Source organism: Falco cherrug, chromosome 3, assembly GCF_023634085.1.
Source record: "Falco cherrug isolate bFalChe1 chromosome 3, bFalChe1.pri, whole genome shotgun sequence".
Classification (NCBI taxonomy): Eukaryota; Metazoa; Chordata; class Aves; order Falconiformes; family Falconidae; genus Falco; species Falco cherrug.
In genome coordinates this window covers 91,583,249-91,599,391 of record NC_073699.1, presented here as the reverse complement: position 1 = coordinate 91,599,391, position 16,143 = coordinate 91,583,249, and the positions used below count along the sequence as shown (strand labels likewise).

Here is a 16,143-nt window from a genome sequence, read left to right as displayed (position 1 = left end):
GAGGTCACCTCTCAGCCTTCTCTTCTCCCAGCTGAACCAGCCAGGTGACCCCAGCTGCTCCTCGTAAGTCTTGCCCTTGAGGCCTGTCCACCATGCTTGTTGCCCTCCTCTGGACACACTCTCACAATCTGATGTCCTTCTCATACTGAGGTGCCCAAACCCCCCAGTACGTGAGGTGGGACCGCACCAGCACAGTGTGGAATGGGACAGTCACCTCCCCTGACGGGCTGGCTGTGCTGTGCTTGGTGCGCCGCAGGGCACTGCTGTCCATGCTGGCTGCCAGTGCTGCCCTGTAGCCAGTCCCGTGCCCGTGCAGCGCCAATTCACACTCCGAGTTGAGGTGTTCATGTGTTGGGTGTCTGCACAGAGATAGGTGCTAGGCAGTAAATCCATACAGTGAGCACATCTCTTCACACATACTACAACATTTTAAATATTTTGAATAATTGTTGACAATTACATTTAGTCACACAGTTCTTATTGGTTCTTGCAAGCCTCATCTCCGTTTGAAGGTACAGTGTTTGGTTTTTTCACCTTACATGTTCTGTGGGGAGGGGGCGTTGTTAGTAGTGGGCTTCCTTTCCTCGAGGCTGGATCTAGTTAGGATGGTTCACACATAGTTCAAGTAATTTTCTGATTAGTCTCATTAACCATTTGGTTCACTTTGAGCTTATCTTGTTACTTATTAGCTTAAGTATTTATGCTGTCTATTCTCCCAAGGCCATGTTTTGTTAACTGTTCATAAGCATTAATTAACACCCTCTGTTTTTCAAACTCTTTTTTTTGTTTTTCACTATAGATATTTACATATTTTGTCTAAATTTCAAGTTAAATAACAGACTTCTATTAATCACATATCTGCCAGCCAGTCAACTATACCAGGGCACACTGTTGACTCATATTCAACTTGTCATCAACCCAAACCCCCAGATCCTGTTCTGTGGGGCTGCTCTCCAGCCTCTTGTCCCCCAGTTTGTATGTATAACCAGGATTAGCCTGTCACAGGTACACTTAAAATACTCCAAATGAAATATATTTGCTTAAACATGTTTTTATTATGATTAAAGGAGCAAAAAGGTACCTCTGCAAGACCCATTACATATGGATACATGGAAAACAATTTCATTAATAACATGTCATGATGATTGAGACAAAAAGACTTAAGGAGAAGTATGAATTACAATATTTCTATAATACGTCTTTAGAAAGTGAGGAAGAGCTTTGCAGTATCAGGAGCACAAAGAAAAAACAATTGCCTTGTCAGTGTAGGAATGGTTGGTGACAGTTTAGAGTTTAATCTGGGAGCTTTCAAGTGACTATCTGCACAGGAGTCACCACAAAGCTTAGCTGTTAGAGAAACGTGACTTAATAAGAAGGCTGCATTTTTTTGCATAAAACTTCTGCTGATATATGGGGTTGTATTTTTTCAGTGTGATGATTTGGCCCTATTATTGTTAACTTGCGCCAGGAACATCTCTGTTCACAGTAATGTTTTATTTGGGTCCAATTTTTATTCTCTTAACACTTCATCTATGATTAAATAACATTACTGTGCAGGAAAGAAAAGCAAATGGCTTTGTTATGACATGAATAATGTCTCTCACTAAACTTTTTTTTTAATAAACCCTTCCGGTTCTAGAAAATACCGATGAAAGAGGGGATATGTGTTTCTTTTTACCCTTGATATTGCAGTGCTTTGGGTCTTGCTGTGAGGGACAGAAATTTTTTCAGCTTTCTTCTTTTTAAGGGGAAAAGCATCTGCCAAAGAAGAGAATGCTGTTGGTTGGGTTGTGCTTGATCAAGAAAAGGAAAGGGTGGTCAGCCTTAAACTCTTCAGAGACACTTGTAACTTCTGTCCCAGCTTCTGTTGAGCCTACCACCTCACTGCCTGCTTCAGAGATTTCCACAAATGCCTCATGGACAGCTTCAGACACCTTCAGCTTCTCTGCTGAAGAGATGCCAGAGAGATTGGCTGAAGAGCTGAACAGGTCGGTCATACCCAAGGCCATCAAGACACTTGTGAGGTTATATTTTTCCTCAATCTTCATGTGGGGGAAGTACACTTTAATTTTCTTCTCTTCCATAATACTAGAACTGGTCCATTCCATGAGTTTTTCAGAGGTGATTGAAGCTTCAAGCTGCAAGAAGACAAGCAAATGAGATCTCTGGGATGAGAACACAGCTTCCTTTGTGGCAATGCAACACTGTAAGTTTGGTGTGTTGCGTTTTTTTTTTCTTTTAAACTGTTCTTGGCATGGCATTTTTTTCTAGGTATATACAGATTAATGTATCGTGGAAAGGAAAACAAACTATGACTCTTTCTTCTCTGCTCTGTCCTGCTTTCTGTTTGTTTAATAGGGTTACTGCCAATTAATTTTCTGAAAGAGATGGCTACTTGGGAAATTGCACCTAAAGCTCTTCCCTATTGTCTTCTTTGCTTGGGAAATATATTTCAAAAATTATTCTATGTTTTTGAATTGTAAGCTCTATCTACATTTAAGACCTCCGAGTAACCAGGTGTTAATGGTAACCAATTACTAACACCTGAACTATCAGTTATTACTGAGGAAATTTGGCTGTGTTCAAATGCCTCTTCATTTTTATAGGTTAGATTCTTTCAGTTAGCATATAAACATTTCAATGAACTCACATTTGTTACATGACTTTTCCTATTCAGACTAACTACAGTCCTGCTAATGACAATATCCTATGCCTGTATTCTGTTCATATCAACAATAGTATGTTATGTACATTTTATTTTCTGAAATTCCTTTAACCATTCCAGTACCCCTTATTTTCAGTTTTTAGACAGTTTAATTTTTGAAGGTATGAAGGAAGCATGTTGAGCACTGCCAAATCAAACAATAACTACAACTAGTAAAGCTAACATGAACTTCCCAGGAAGCTCCTCAGTGTGCAGGAATGGAGATACAAAACCTCTGGAGTTCAGGCTGCTGGAGTAACAGCTGGTTAGCTGAGAAGAATCTGTTCTTCAGTGACCAGTATTTAACCCACTAAAGCAGTTCCTGTGCTTCTATACAACAATCCCATGTTGCCGGTGTTCAGCTCTGTGCTGGTGAAGTGTTTTAGGATAACTCTATTGTGACAGGCTTTGCAGCACCTAAATTTCGTTGTGTTTATGGTTTTCTGAAACTCAAATGCCACAGCCATACCTGCTCCAGGCCAGAGACATCATCAGGCAACACAACCACCATGCTCAACTGTCCGCTGGCATATGGAAGCTCCAGGATCTTAATTTTGTCAGAAGCCATCACTGCCACTTTAAATGAACCAACCTGATACATCATCTGCACAGGTTTGCTTTCTTGCTGCAAAAACAAGATAATATAGTTTTCACAAGAATTATTCCTATAGTGTAGAAATGTCTACTTAGGGTTAAAACTATTGATTGCCCTTCTTGAAGAAGATTGTAAAACAACTTGTATACTCTATTCATAAATTCTAGGAGATTACACCTTTAAGGTGGTATATGCTCATGTACCTCAGTCATTCTGAAAGGCACTGTCTGGGTGTCTTCATCCTTAAATGCTTTCTCCCACATTCCTTTGAAGTAAATTGCATTGACAAGGACCATTTCAGTCTCGAGATCCACAGCACCCGGCTGAAGGATGTTTTTGATCATTCCTTTAAGAATGCATAGGAAAAGAGAACACATGTATATATACTTCTGTGTATAACCCATCTTAGTTGGCAATCACAATGTTAAATGAAGGGTATAGGATTTGTGGGGAGGAGGGTGTAGGGCAGGGACATTGTTTTGTTTTTGCAACTGTAATCTTGTGTTTCCAAGGTTGATTTGCTCACTGCTGTTGGTAATAGCTGTTGTTTCCCTCTCTGTAAAGAAGTGTAATGAGAGATATAAGACCCAGAGATTTACTTATTACAAAATAAGTAACAAATAAGTTTACAAAATAAACCTGTATATGTTATGACAATGGGAAGAACCATTGCAACCTTTTATCTCAGGATGGTCTCCAACCCAAACAGTAAGCATAAATACTTCTTGCTTGAAACCGATGTTGAAAGGAGATGTCTATATAAAGAAGGTAGCAGGAAAGGAAACCAGAATTTTACTCTGCTTTCTTGTTATACTTTGTTTTTTTTTTATTCAGCAGTCCTCATGCACATAGCAAGCTCATCCCTTAGTTCTTTCCCACCAGTAGCTTTATCATGGCCTGGTTTTCTCCTTCAAAGTATGACACCACGCCAGAAGTTGTGTGACTGTGAATATTTTCATTTAGGTTAAAATTCAACATCTTTTATCTGTGTTTACTGTTCAGGCTATATGTTTCGTGCATGAAGGAAAGGAGTATTTTGAGGTGTCCAGGAAGAAACTGGAAGAATGGAGGCACCACATGGAGATGCAGTGGAGTAAAAATCCCAATTGTGATGTACCTATTTCTATGCATTTCATACACATCTGTGGTTTTCCATTGTCCTTTACATGTTAAGATTTCTCAAGTACCTTATGACTGTATGCCCTACTCAATAGACACACAAAAATTCTGGGGAGCTTGAGGGCAAAGTGCACTGGTCAAAGGATATCCAGATTCTTAACATTAGTGTCAGACCCCTTGTCAATGTGTACAGAGCATATTCTAGTGCTGTCTCTTTACATACCTGCAAAGCCCCTACAGATATAGAGGTCTTCTAAAAGGAACGTGTCTGAGGAAAAATGGTAGTTTCATATGTGGTAACTGATCTACTACCCAAGAGAAGGAATAGAGGGAGAGGTTTGGGGTTTTTTTGTCTCCTGACTTAAGCATTCTCTTATGCTGTCTGCATGGTGGCAGAAGGGAAAATATTTATGCTGATATTTGGCTTGCTCTTACCATTTGTCTGACTTTCAACCCAGGAATTTATGAGGTCTCTGGCTTGATCTGCAGCTGTTTGAAAGCTGATAGTTTCCAAGCCTCCTTTATACAGTTCCTTCACACATTGTAAGTATTCCTGCAAACGAAGAGTATGCAGTTTTCAGATCAGCATGCCAAAGAATTTTGTACATGTGAAATGCAAGACTGAAATTAAGAGATATTAATATTATGCTTGTTAAGACTAATTGGTAAGCCATGGGTTTAGATTATAAGCATCTTAAGATTTGATATTCATTGCTACAAGCAAGAGTATATGCTCACATTTTAAAAAATATTTTCCAAACTGAGTTTGATCCACAAATGGCATTCAATTCCATTGAAGTATGGTGTGTTTTTTTTTAATTTGCCCAATTTTAACTTTATTTTGCAATGATATTTTTCCTTTAATTTCAAATTAAATATTCCTTTCAATGGGAAAACTTGGAATATTTTTGAGAACCTGAAGTTATTTTTCAGGTTTGTTTTACAAGTTGAGAAAACAGTTGGAGTTAACCGTTGTTTTGTTTTCTGACAAAAGTTATCTTTACTAATTATACCTTGACATGATCGGATCATGATTGTACTTTGCACAAATATCTTTTTGGATAGGCACATTTTTTCTCAAGACTGTAGAGGGTTAGGGCTGTAACAGACAGAAGTCATGAATCCTTTCTTCTATATGGAAGAAAACTTCTTTAGCAGAACCTAGACTTCTGACAGTGCTTTTGCATTACAGAATGGTACAGCTTTGACACAGAATACACTCAGATCAAATTTTAGAGCAACTCACCGGTAGGATTGAGTATGCCTCTTCAGCATAAAGTCTACTGGCAAAGCTGAGTGAATAATTGTCACTTGGTTTGGTGATTTGGGTGAACATGTCTTTAAGTGAGTGGATGCTTGCAGATGTGACACACTGAGTACAAATAAAAAGGTAGATGATGTTATGCTTGGTTTAGTATTTAGTAGGTTTTTCACAACATATGAGAAGACTAGAGTAGTTCAGACACTTCTGCTTACAAAACTGTTGTTCATCCTGTATGTTTTGTTGCTATAACTACACTGATGTAGTAATTTTATAATATATACAATTATGTGCCATTTTTCTACTGTAATTTCCTCATACCTCTCTCAAGGGGACTCTTAATTACCTGCTACAGTAATCTAGCACAAGCAGATCAGGTAGGTTTTCCATTCCCAACCAGTCCCATTTAACAAGTAACTTTCAGCTACCTTACTTAAGCATACAAATATCTATTTTTTTCCCTATTTGCCCGATTTTATGGTGCTGGGTTTCATCTTATACTTGTTCTGAATCCTCTATTACCTCCCTTCTCTTTCTATTCTTATGAACAAAGTGTTTCCCAAACTGCTGGATACAGAGCACTAACTGCTCGTCAGAGAGGGGTCAGATCTACCAAGAGATTGCTTTATCTGCTAGATTGTGCTCCCATGAGAAAGTGACATAGAGAAGGAGATGAAATTTCTGTACCTGAGATTCAATAGCCTCTCCAAAGCCTGCAATTTTATCAAAGTGAACAACCTGTAATTGAAAACAGCAATAGTTGAAATAACAGATATGACAAGAAGACATTATGCAACTGAGATTAACATGTTTGAAATAAAACCGTTGGCTAACTGAGAATCTGGATGTCACTAAAAGGTGCAAGCCATCTGTACCATCTGTGAATAGCTGTGCCTACTCTTGCCTGCTTAAATGATCTCTTTTTCTATTGAACATCTAGTAATCAGCTCCAGTGTGTGCTATTAACCATGCTAACTTTCTTCCAGGTAAGAAGCCAGCTACTCTTTATGAAGGAAGTGAGAGCTTTAGGAAACTTGTGAAACATTTTGCAGTCTGGAGACATGTTTTGGCTCTTTACCTGGAGATTTCATCTACTTCCCTTCCTCTAAATAAAGGACCACTGAAATGTATTGCTTTGTTTAAGAATCCTACTGCTACCAATGATAAAATTAAAACTGAAATCCAGTATCAAGATTTCTGGCTGATGCATTTGTTTAACCCTATGGGAGTTTAAGATGGCTGGAGCTTTTGATAACCCTGAACCCAGATGTTTTAAAAGTGCTGTGGCTCTGTTGAGCAGCAGGAAGGTTTAAATTCTTAACTGTAGCCTCACCTTATCTATCTGAGCTTTGGTATTTTCTCTTGCACCTAGGTAGACCATGGACAGAGCTGAAATGATGCTCAGGGGAGAGTAGAAGATGTTCTCGTTGACATGCTGAACTTTCAGCTCCTTGAATACATCAAAACAAAATTCCACACTTGCTGCACCGATGGAGCCCATTGTGAAACCAATTGTCTAGAGCAAACAGCAGAAGTACAATGACAATGACTGAATATTGTACAAACACAGCACAATGCACTTTAATTGTAATTTTTAGGCAGTGAAATATAAACAACTAGTTTCTCATTCAGTGGTAACATGCCTATTACTATGCTCACCTCTCATGCATGTCAGAAACTCTATATTCATCAATCTATTTCCTTCTGCATTTGTATTCAGTTGCCTTTTTGGCAGTACAGTTCCTCAGGGGTCTTAAATCTGTATGTGATTTCCGTTTACCTTTTCAAAACAGTCAAACAACAATTACCTGTACTTATTTTCATTCAGTGAAGGCTAGAATTCCTTGGTACTTGATAGGACTTTTGATGAAAACAAGAAAATATGATCTGTCTTTGATAAACTTGCAAAGCTGGAAATTTAAAGTGCAAATTTTAGTAGACTTGCTCTAGGTTGCACAGATGTAAGTAAAAGCAGAGGCTGGCTGACTATTTTTATTTCATAAAAATAAACAAGCGCAGTAAAGTATTTGTTACACAATACTCACTGTCAGTAGATCATCAAAGGCTTGTATCTTTACACTAGTTTTAGTAATAGAAGCATGAATAGGCAATATAATTTGCCTGAGGTCACCTAGTCTAGGAGAGAGACTGATGCACAAAATTCATATTCTACTTTCAGATATAGCTTGCCTTGCTTAAATGTATCTATATATACTACACCATAACCTTTCTGAGAAATTAAATTGTTAGAGACATTCAGACAGAATAGAAATGCAAACATGATAAAATAGCACTATCTACCATAATGCATCACTGTTAAATTAATATTTGTTTGTGGCAAAAAACAGTATAAGATTTATACTTGTTTTTGTCTGAGGCTGCTATACAGTGCTGGACAGTGTAAGTCCTCTGTAGTCACTGTGCCTATATAAAACACAACTCTTGAGGTCAACGTAAATCTAGTTTCCTTCCTGTGATTTATAGAAATTCTGTAAATTTGTCTTCCAAAATCCAGCCTTTTATGTAGGTGCTTAATGCTGGGATCTCAAGTTTGTCTTCAGAGTATTAAACTTCACCAGGATGACCATGTTTGAAGGTATATACATACACTCACACACACATTTCTCTCACTTTCCTTTCTGCACACAAGTTCACTTTTATAGATTATTGTAAAAATATAAGTCCGAATGCCCACACACCTTTTTATCTTGTGTAGTGTTCACCAGCTGTATTTTCCAGGGATGAAACTGTTAGAGAAATTTCACACTAAAATAAACCTAGCAAATTCACTGAATGCCATGGTTTTGCTCTCAGTGCACTCTGTTGAACCGGAGGTCAATGAGACAAACTTATTCTTTGGCTGCCAAAATCAAACTTAAAAGATACTGAATGAGAGGATAAGCTGCTCTGAAACAAGATCATATTTTAAGCACAAAGAATAACCTTTTTAAAAGTCTCCTGAAAACAAATACTCAGGTTTTGCACATAATAAAATAGCATATACATACACAAAGATGAGAAGATTTGTGGAGAATATCACGTAAATATTCTGTCTTTAAACATATCAAACAAAATACAATAATTTCTCTCTCTTTAAGTTTAGGCATAAACAAGAAATAATACAGCAAGAAGGTAAATTTTCCCAGAGAAATGCTTACCTTTTGAGCTTCAGCACCAAAGGCAATACAGCTTTCCAGCTGTATGTGGACAGACTGGCTGAGCCCTTAGGAATTTATACAGTCTGAATTGTGACCCACCTGCCGCTGCCCTTCAGAAGATTGACCTTTGACACCATAAAAATAATTTAATGGGATTAGCTGAGATTTTAATTTCAATGGGTCCACTTTTGACTTAAAGAGCAAATATTGGTTTTTCATTCTGTATAACAAAGTGTTTTCTACTAGTACATCATGGTTGTTGGACTGGAGAAAAGATTGTGAAATAATGCTCATGTTCCTTTAACCCTCATTTGCAACTAGATACTGGGATGTTAGTAAAAACAAAAAATGTAAAAACCTTACTGATGGAGAACATAATTAGCAGTTATTAGTCAATCTGTCAATAATTAGTCAATTTGTTACTATGGTTGTAGTAGAAGACCAGAACTGTCTTTTAACTGATCCTTTTTAAATGTACAAAAGGCAGCTATGCCATGCTAGACAGAAGATAAGTAAGAACAGGACTTGGCCTATTATTCTGCTAACAAAACTGGGGAAATAAAGAAGGGTGCATGTCAGAAAACCAGTTGAGGTGAAATTCAGAAGCAGACACATTTTCTTTGAGCAGCTAGGATGTTTAAAAAAGATCTTTTGATGAGTGTGAAGGTTTTATAGCAAACTATTCTAGGGAACAAAACATAGCCCCAGACAAAGTAAAAAGTGGTCAATTCCAAATGTGCTTGTAGTATGCACTTGCCATGTATCTCTCAGTGCTTAAATCAGTAACTTAATGGTCTGGCAGATGACAGAGGTACTGTGAAATACAGCTAAAGTATTGTTCATGGTCTGTGGGACAATCATAATATACAATAGCAACTATATTTCAGTTATAAAAGCATTTAAGTCATGAAAGCTATTGTTCTGTATTGAAATAATAGAATGGACAAACAGTAAAGAAACCATTCTGACCTCTGTAAAGCACTATGTGATTTTTAAAAAGATGTGGGGGGAAATCCCAAAGTCAGTATGACATAATTCTTTAAAACATGTATGGACATGACTGTGATCTCTGTTAAGGAGGAGAGGCACTGCTGTCAAAAGTTTAGACAGTGCAGTTTTCTGTGCCTCAGTCTGCTTCCTTTTGTGAAAATAAGTGTGCCATAGCGATCTACATTCTCCTTGCTGAGCTGTTGTCACCAAGGCAGTCTGAGGACTTAAGCAAGGCAAGATTGTAGTGGAAGTGTTATTTTTTATTAGATCTCTACTCCACAGGTATCAGCCAAGTGTTTTGGTTTGGTTTTTTTGTTTTCCCACAGTCTTATGTAACTATACTTAAGCACAGAATAATTATTCTCACTTGTTTTTTAATGCAGGGCTACTGCTTCTGTTTCAGCCTTTAAGTAAGCCTAAAAATTTGCCTGTTTTTTCTGATGATATAAGCACTTCTCAAAAAACATTATCTCTACCTATAAAATATGTATTAGTATGTTGATGGAGAAAAGGACTGGAGAATGAGTCTCCCAGGCACATTGTTAATCAAAAATCTCCACCATCTGGTCAAACACCAGTAACAAATTTTGTACATATATTCTACTTAGCTCTTCATATCTACTTGTTAATATACAGATCAATGTAGACCAGGTGGTTCTGCCACACTGAAATATCCTGATGAAATAACAAGGAAAAGGACAGTTTTACCTCTCACTGAGGCAAAGAACTGTTTACCAGCCAGCCAGGTACTAGGGAAGACAGTCAGCCTCAAAGGGATGCTTCCATCATTAAGACAGTGCCACCATGGCTGAGAAGAGCAGTCGAAGACCTCCTTGAGAGGGAGGCAGTTTTAGTAGGAAAATTCCAGTCTTTCTACAGCCCTGGTCTGAGAGCATGTCACATGGATACAGCCAGGGGACTGGGAAGCTCAGCTAGTACCTCAGCTCCTAGCTCACCCTCCCCTGCATTCAAAGGGAGGGCAGCGGTAAGGGGGAGCAAGCCTCATGAGTCTAATAGAATATTGTGCTTTTTTAATGGAAATTTTCTGGGAGAAGCTGTATCCTTACTCAGTTGCCAGATGGAGGATCCTGAGTAATTTCTGTCTTATAAGAGTCTCCACTAAAGAGAGGGAGTGAGTTATCCACTATGGCCAAAACTGTCAGCCATTTTGTCTGAGCAGACACCAGGTTAAATCAGTAAGGGCAAGGTCTTTCCAAAGTAACCCTAGCATATTAAGCTTTTCCTTTTATTCTTTTTCTTTTTTTAAAAATTACTTACATTTTTATGAATATAGTTCAGTGTGTTGCCTCTTTGGAATGTTATAAACAAAGGCTTTTATTCACACTTCACTATAACCTGTCTTAAGAGTGGTGAGTAACAACAGGGTGTTTCTCACCCAACAGTTTGGTGTACCAGTGGGCCAAGGCACTGAACACTTCAACAAGTACCCATATTCCCTCTTTTGTGTCCACTGGCAGAGTGGGCCCACATTTTGTTTGCATAGCTCAGGAGGTGAAGTGATACCTTAGGACTTAAGGAGAGGCAGAAGTGCTTTCTAGCGCTAGGTGGCCAGAAGAATATCTGGCATGTAATAAAATACTGGGTGGTGTGCCTGGATTCTGAGAGTCGTAGGTAGTGTATCATACCTTGTTTTGCTTTTAAGCTTCCTGTCCACAGCATAATAGTTATCAGGAGTCCTTCAAAGCTGAAGACAAAAAGGCTGAAGAGAACAGGCCAAAGTGCGCATATGGTGGTGATACTAAACTAGGAGGAGGTATGGACTCCCTCGAGGGTAGAGAGGCCTTACAGAGACGTGGATAGGCTAGAGAGCTGGGCAATCACCAACTGCATGAAATTTAACACGAGCCACTGCTGGGTTGTCCACCTGGCATGTAGTAATCCTGGCTGTACATACAAATGGGGGACAAGAAGCAGGAGAGCAGTCCCATAGCATGCCCTGCAAGCCAGCACGGACAGCAGTGCCCTGCGGCACACCAAGCACAGCACAGCCAGCCCGTCAGGGGAGGTGACTGTCCCTTTCCACACTGTGCTGGTGCGGTCCCACCTCACGTACTAGGGGGGTTTGGGCACCTCAGTATGAGAAGGACATCAGATTGTGAGAGTGTGTCCAGAGGAGGGCAACAAGCATGGTGGACAGGCCTCAAGGGCAAGACTTATGAGGAGCAGCTGGGGTCACCTGGCTGGTTCAGCTGGGAGAAGAGAAGGCTGAGAGGTGACCTCATGGCAGCCTACAACTTCCTCAGGGCAGGGGGCTGTGGAGGGGGAGGTGCTGATCTGCTCTCTCTGGCCCACCAGTGACAGGACAGCAGGAAATGGAATGAAGCTGTGTCAGGGGAAGTTCCTATGGGACATTAGGAGAAGGTTCTTCACTGAGAAGGTGGTGGGTCACTGGAACAGGCTCCCCAGGGAAGTGGTCACAGCACCAATCCTGTCCGAGTGCAAGGAGCATCTGGACAATGATTTTAGTCGTTTGGGTTTGGTTTAGGCAGTCCTGCAGGGAGCAGGGAGTTGGACTTAATGATCCTTATGAGTCCCTTCCAACTTGAGGTGTTCTATGATTCTGTAATTCTATGTGTCTACACCTGTTAAGCTGCTTTTTCACACTCTTTATAGTAAACCACCTCAGAACTGTGCCACTATTTTCACTCATCATCCCTTTTTTATTCAGGGCCACTTTGTGCTCACAGGGGTTTATTTCTATTTCTACCACACTAGTCTTCCATTACTGCACATAAGACTTGGCCAGTACATTTAACTCAGTCAACTCTGCCTTCAAGTGTCCCTCAAGGCTCTCTCCTAAACAACCATGATTCCCCTTCCCTTAATCTGGTTTATCACACATTAATTATATGTGTCCAGACATGTGCCACAGGCCCAGCTCATCACAAATGGCCTGTATTTTAGGACCTACAAACATATCTAAGAAGCAGCTGTAGTTTTGTTAGTGATCATTTTTTTCACACCATCACACTGCAAGTATCGAATAAAAAAGATCCCAGAGGTATTTTTTATACCTGGTGAATTTCACTTCTTTGTAGTGTCCTAGTTCCAGACCTGTACAAGTTTTGTATGTGTTTGATGCAGAGCTTTGCTTCGTAAGTTATACAAAAGCCATGTTTTCTCTTCCAGAACTCAGGTTTCAGATTTAGAACACACCTACAGTAAGCAAAGACATGGAGGCTGAGAAGTTCAGCTTTGATAATGTATGAGAAAGACATGATGCACTCTTTCCTAGAAATCTGTTTGGGTTTTCTGTGCTCAAACTGACAGTTAATGCCAAACCAGTTGTAAGCAACAGAATCTGTCCATGAGCAAATGAAGAACTGGATCAGAACAGGCCATCAGCATAGCATCTTCATACAAAAGGTCTTGTATAGTCAGCTTGACATGGGGTCTAGAGAGAGTAAGCAAATCTTCCTGCAGTTGAGAGGCTGCCTGGGACAATTGGTAGTGGACTGCCCTGTCCAGCACAGCTGTGCAAAGCAGTACAAACAGTTCCGCCACACATCCTTGTTTGACAATGCTTGTCCCAAGAAAGAGGTCAGCTAAGGCTCTGCTGCCCTTTCCTCTGCCAGGCCTTTCATTGTGGAGCTGTCCCTAAACCAATAAACTCTTGAGTACCTGAGCCTTGGACACATAAGAGTATAAAAGGCACTTTTTATCCAAAAGGATATGAAGTCCAGGTCATCTCACAGACCAAAGCCTCTCATCCAATCACAAAAACCTACACAGAACTCAAAAGAGTTTTTTCTCCTTCTTGTTCCTGTTCTTTTGCCAGCAGGAAGGAGCATATTAATTATTTTGTGTTTGTCTTCACTCGACATTGTGAATCTGGAAGATGTCTTTTGATGAGGGACAGAAGCAACCACTCACAGACAGAAATCATTTTACCCAGAATGATTACAGCTGACTTTCCAACTGCTTGTCACTGCGGACTTGGTGCTGTAGCTATCAATGATGGTTTCTCTCTCAGTTGTTCCGTGGGACTGTGTTTTTTCCCCAGTGCAAAGAAAATGAGGTGTTGGTCACACTCCTTCAGACAGGAGCTCATAGCCCGGCTGGCACCTTTCTGCAGCAGCATTGTGTCATTCAGAAGAGACAGACATTGTTGCCTGCAGTGCTGCCTTGGTCTCTAGCAGACTATGACAGGGGCATCTGGCAATGCTCTTGTCATTGTGACATCCCATATTGGACATCTTACATTCATTTTAACCTGGTATGGGCTCAGTCTTCATTGTACAACTGATAATTTCTTAATGCTCCCCCGTGGACATTAGATCTGACATAGGTTGATGTGACGTTCATGGCATAACTTACAGTGATCATTGCATCCCACACACCAGGAACAGGTTGGAAGTGAGTATTTGACCCAGAACCTGAAGATCATCCTCACTGTGGCTGAATGAGTTTCAGCCTCACCTACATGTAAAGCCTTTCACTTGCTCCTATGCATGCCACATGTCTTGCTGCTGAAGCAATATACAGGCTGTCTCTGACGATGAAGGTGCCTTCATTCTGACTGAGCTCAAAGGCAAAAAGTGTATGAGAGTTGGAAGCAAGGAGAATACACCAGGAAGTATACACCAGGAGTATAGAAGCTTTCCCTGTACATGAAAGGATGGAATTCAAAAAGCAAAAAATCTGCTGGAGGGAAAACTGACAAGGGCAGTAAAAAAGGCTTCTTTAGGTAGAACAGCAAAAAGAAGACTAAGGAAAAGTCAGGATGCTCAGGGAAGGTTCCTGATGATTTGGAAAAGTGACTAATTTTCAGAAAGGAAAAGAAGGAGAATTCAGGAGTTTACAGGTGCTGCAGTCAGTGAGAAGGTGTAAGCAAGCACTGCAAGGCAGTAAGGCTAGTGTTCATTATGATCTGCATTAAGAAAGGCACTCAGACTCTGTAAGATATTGCTAAAATACCATTTATTGCAGCTCATGTTAAAAGGAAAAAGAGGATAGTATAGATAATCTCAATTCCCTCAGATGCAGGGAACCCCAAGTTGTGCAGCATTGGACAGACCACCAATCAAGGAATGGCATGCAGTGCAGGTCCCATCCATGAAGACAGATGTTCCCTGCCACTTTGGCTTTTAGAGCTCTCACAGGATTTTCCAAAGAAGAAAACAATTAAATTAATTTCTACTCTGAAACAAAAGGATGTTCACATGAAAACATGCTGCCTCACTTTATGGTAAATAAAAGGACACAGATGGCGCAATCGCCTATGCCAAGTGGGAGCTACCTACACATCCTCTCCTTCTGACTGGCACACAAAGTTTACCCTGCAGCCCAGGGGTATGTGCAGCACAGCACAGGATGGGAAGCCAACCTATAGGCTAGGCACAGCACCGGCCTGTGCTTTCTTGTGTCAGTTGTTATGTGTATCACTAATTCCTTGACGTACAATTGTATTTGAGTTTGAATCACTACGGAACACTTCAAAGCAAAGCCTCCTGGGAGCATTTCAAGACACATGAAGGAATAAAACATGATGGAAAAAGCCAGCACAGATTTACCAAGGGCAAATCTTTCCTGACCATCCTCATTTTTAGAATGGGATGGCTTGTTCTGCAGACAGGGGGAGAGCAGAGGATATTGTACACCCTGACTTTACTAAGGCCTTCAGAATGATCTCCCAGAATATCCTTGTAGTCAGATTGGAGAGCTATAAACTAAGCAGACAATACTGTGGGTAGACTGCCAGGAGCAGCAGGAGCAGGGCTGCTCCATGAGGACAGCAAGACTAGCCAAGGGTCACCTCCAAGGTGGGCAGTGCCTTCACCAGCCGGTGCCACACCACAAGATCTGGCCATAAGGAGGCAGAACCAAATGCCAGGAACAGGGTCCATCAACATCCATGGACACAGCAAGAGAAGTACCAGGGCCAAAGTCCATCTACAGAGCCCAAGGTTAGGGAGCTGTGAGAACTAGCTGCTCCCTGTGGGATGGGAGATTCACTGACCAGGAACAGCCTCATGGCACCTGAGCAAGGGAAGCAGGACAGACCCTGAAATGGTGGCAGGTCCAACCAAGTCTTCAGATCATAAGGCAGTATAGTGACATGGCAGGTCCAAAAGCAAGCCAGAAAGTCAATCTACAAGTGAGAGCTGGGATCAGGTACAGTCAGCACCAGTTTCCTGGGTCCTCCTTCTTGCCCTTTTCGAAGACTGGAGTGACCTTGGCCTTCCTCTCCAGTCCTCAAGCACCTCTCCTGTTCTCTGGGCCCTCTGCTGGGCAGAAAATGTTCAGAGAGATACAAGCAAAGATCTCTGACAAAGAGATGCTAGCAGCATAAAAG

The 16,143-nt window shown here is 40.6% G+C and overlaps 1 protein-coding gene across 1 annotated transcript; it reads right to left on the bottom strand.

The window, feature by feature from the left end:
- Positions 1-1,621: 1,621 nt before the first annotated feature.
- On the bottom strand, positions 1,622-7,634 carry LOC102057453 (ovalbumin-like). Its single transcript, XM_005434862.2, has 7 exons — positions 7,013-7,634; positions 6,367-6,417; positions 5,665-5,790; positions 4,854-4,971; positions 3,503-3,645; positions 3,174-3,329; positions 1,622-2,138 (listed from the first exon to the last, which is right to left on the bottom strand). Exons 1-7 carry the CDS (start codon positions 7,178-7,180, stop codon positions 1,743-1,745), a joined length of 1,158 nt encoding a protein of 385 aa, XP_005434919.1. The 5' UTR covers positions 7,181-7,634; the 3' UTR covers positions 1,622-1,742.
- Between the last annotated feature and the right edge of the window lie 8,509 nt (positions 7,635-16,143).

What these genes read in the sequence shown, in the direction of transcription:
- LOC102057453 (XM_005434862.2), bottom strand. Translation starts at nt 7,180, where the DNA reads ATGGGCTCCATCGGTGCAGCAAGTGTGGAATTTTGTTTTGATGTATTC. An exon ending in TGCCTTTCAGAATGACTGAG is followed by an intron (nt 3,330 to 3,502) that starts GTACATGAGCAT and finishes TTGTTTTTGCAG; the next exon opens with CAAGAAAGCAAACCTGTGCA. An exon ending in ATGTCTCTGGCCTGGAGCAG is followed by an intron (nt 2,139 to 3,173) that starts GTATGGCTGTGG and finishes GTCTTCTTGCAG; the next exon opens with CTTGAAGCTTCAATCACCTC.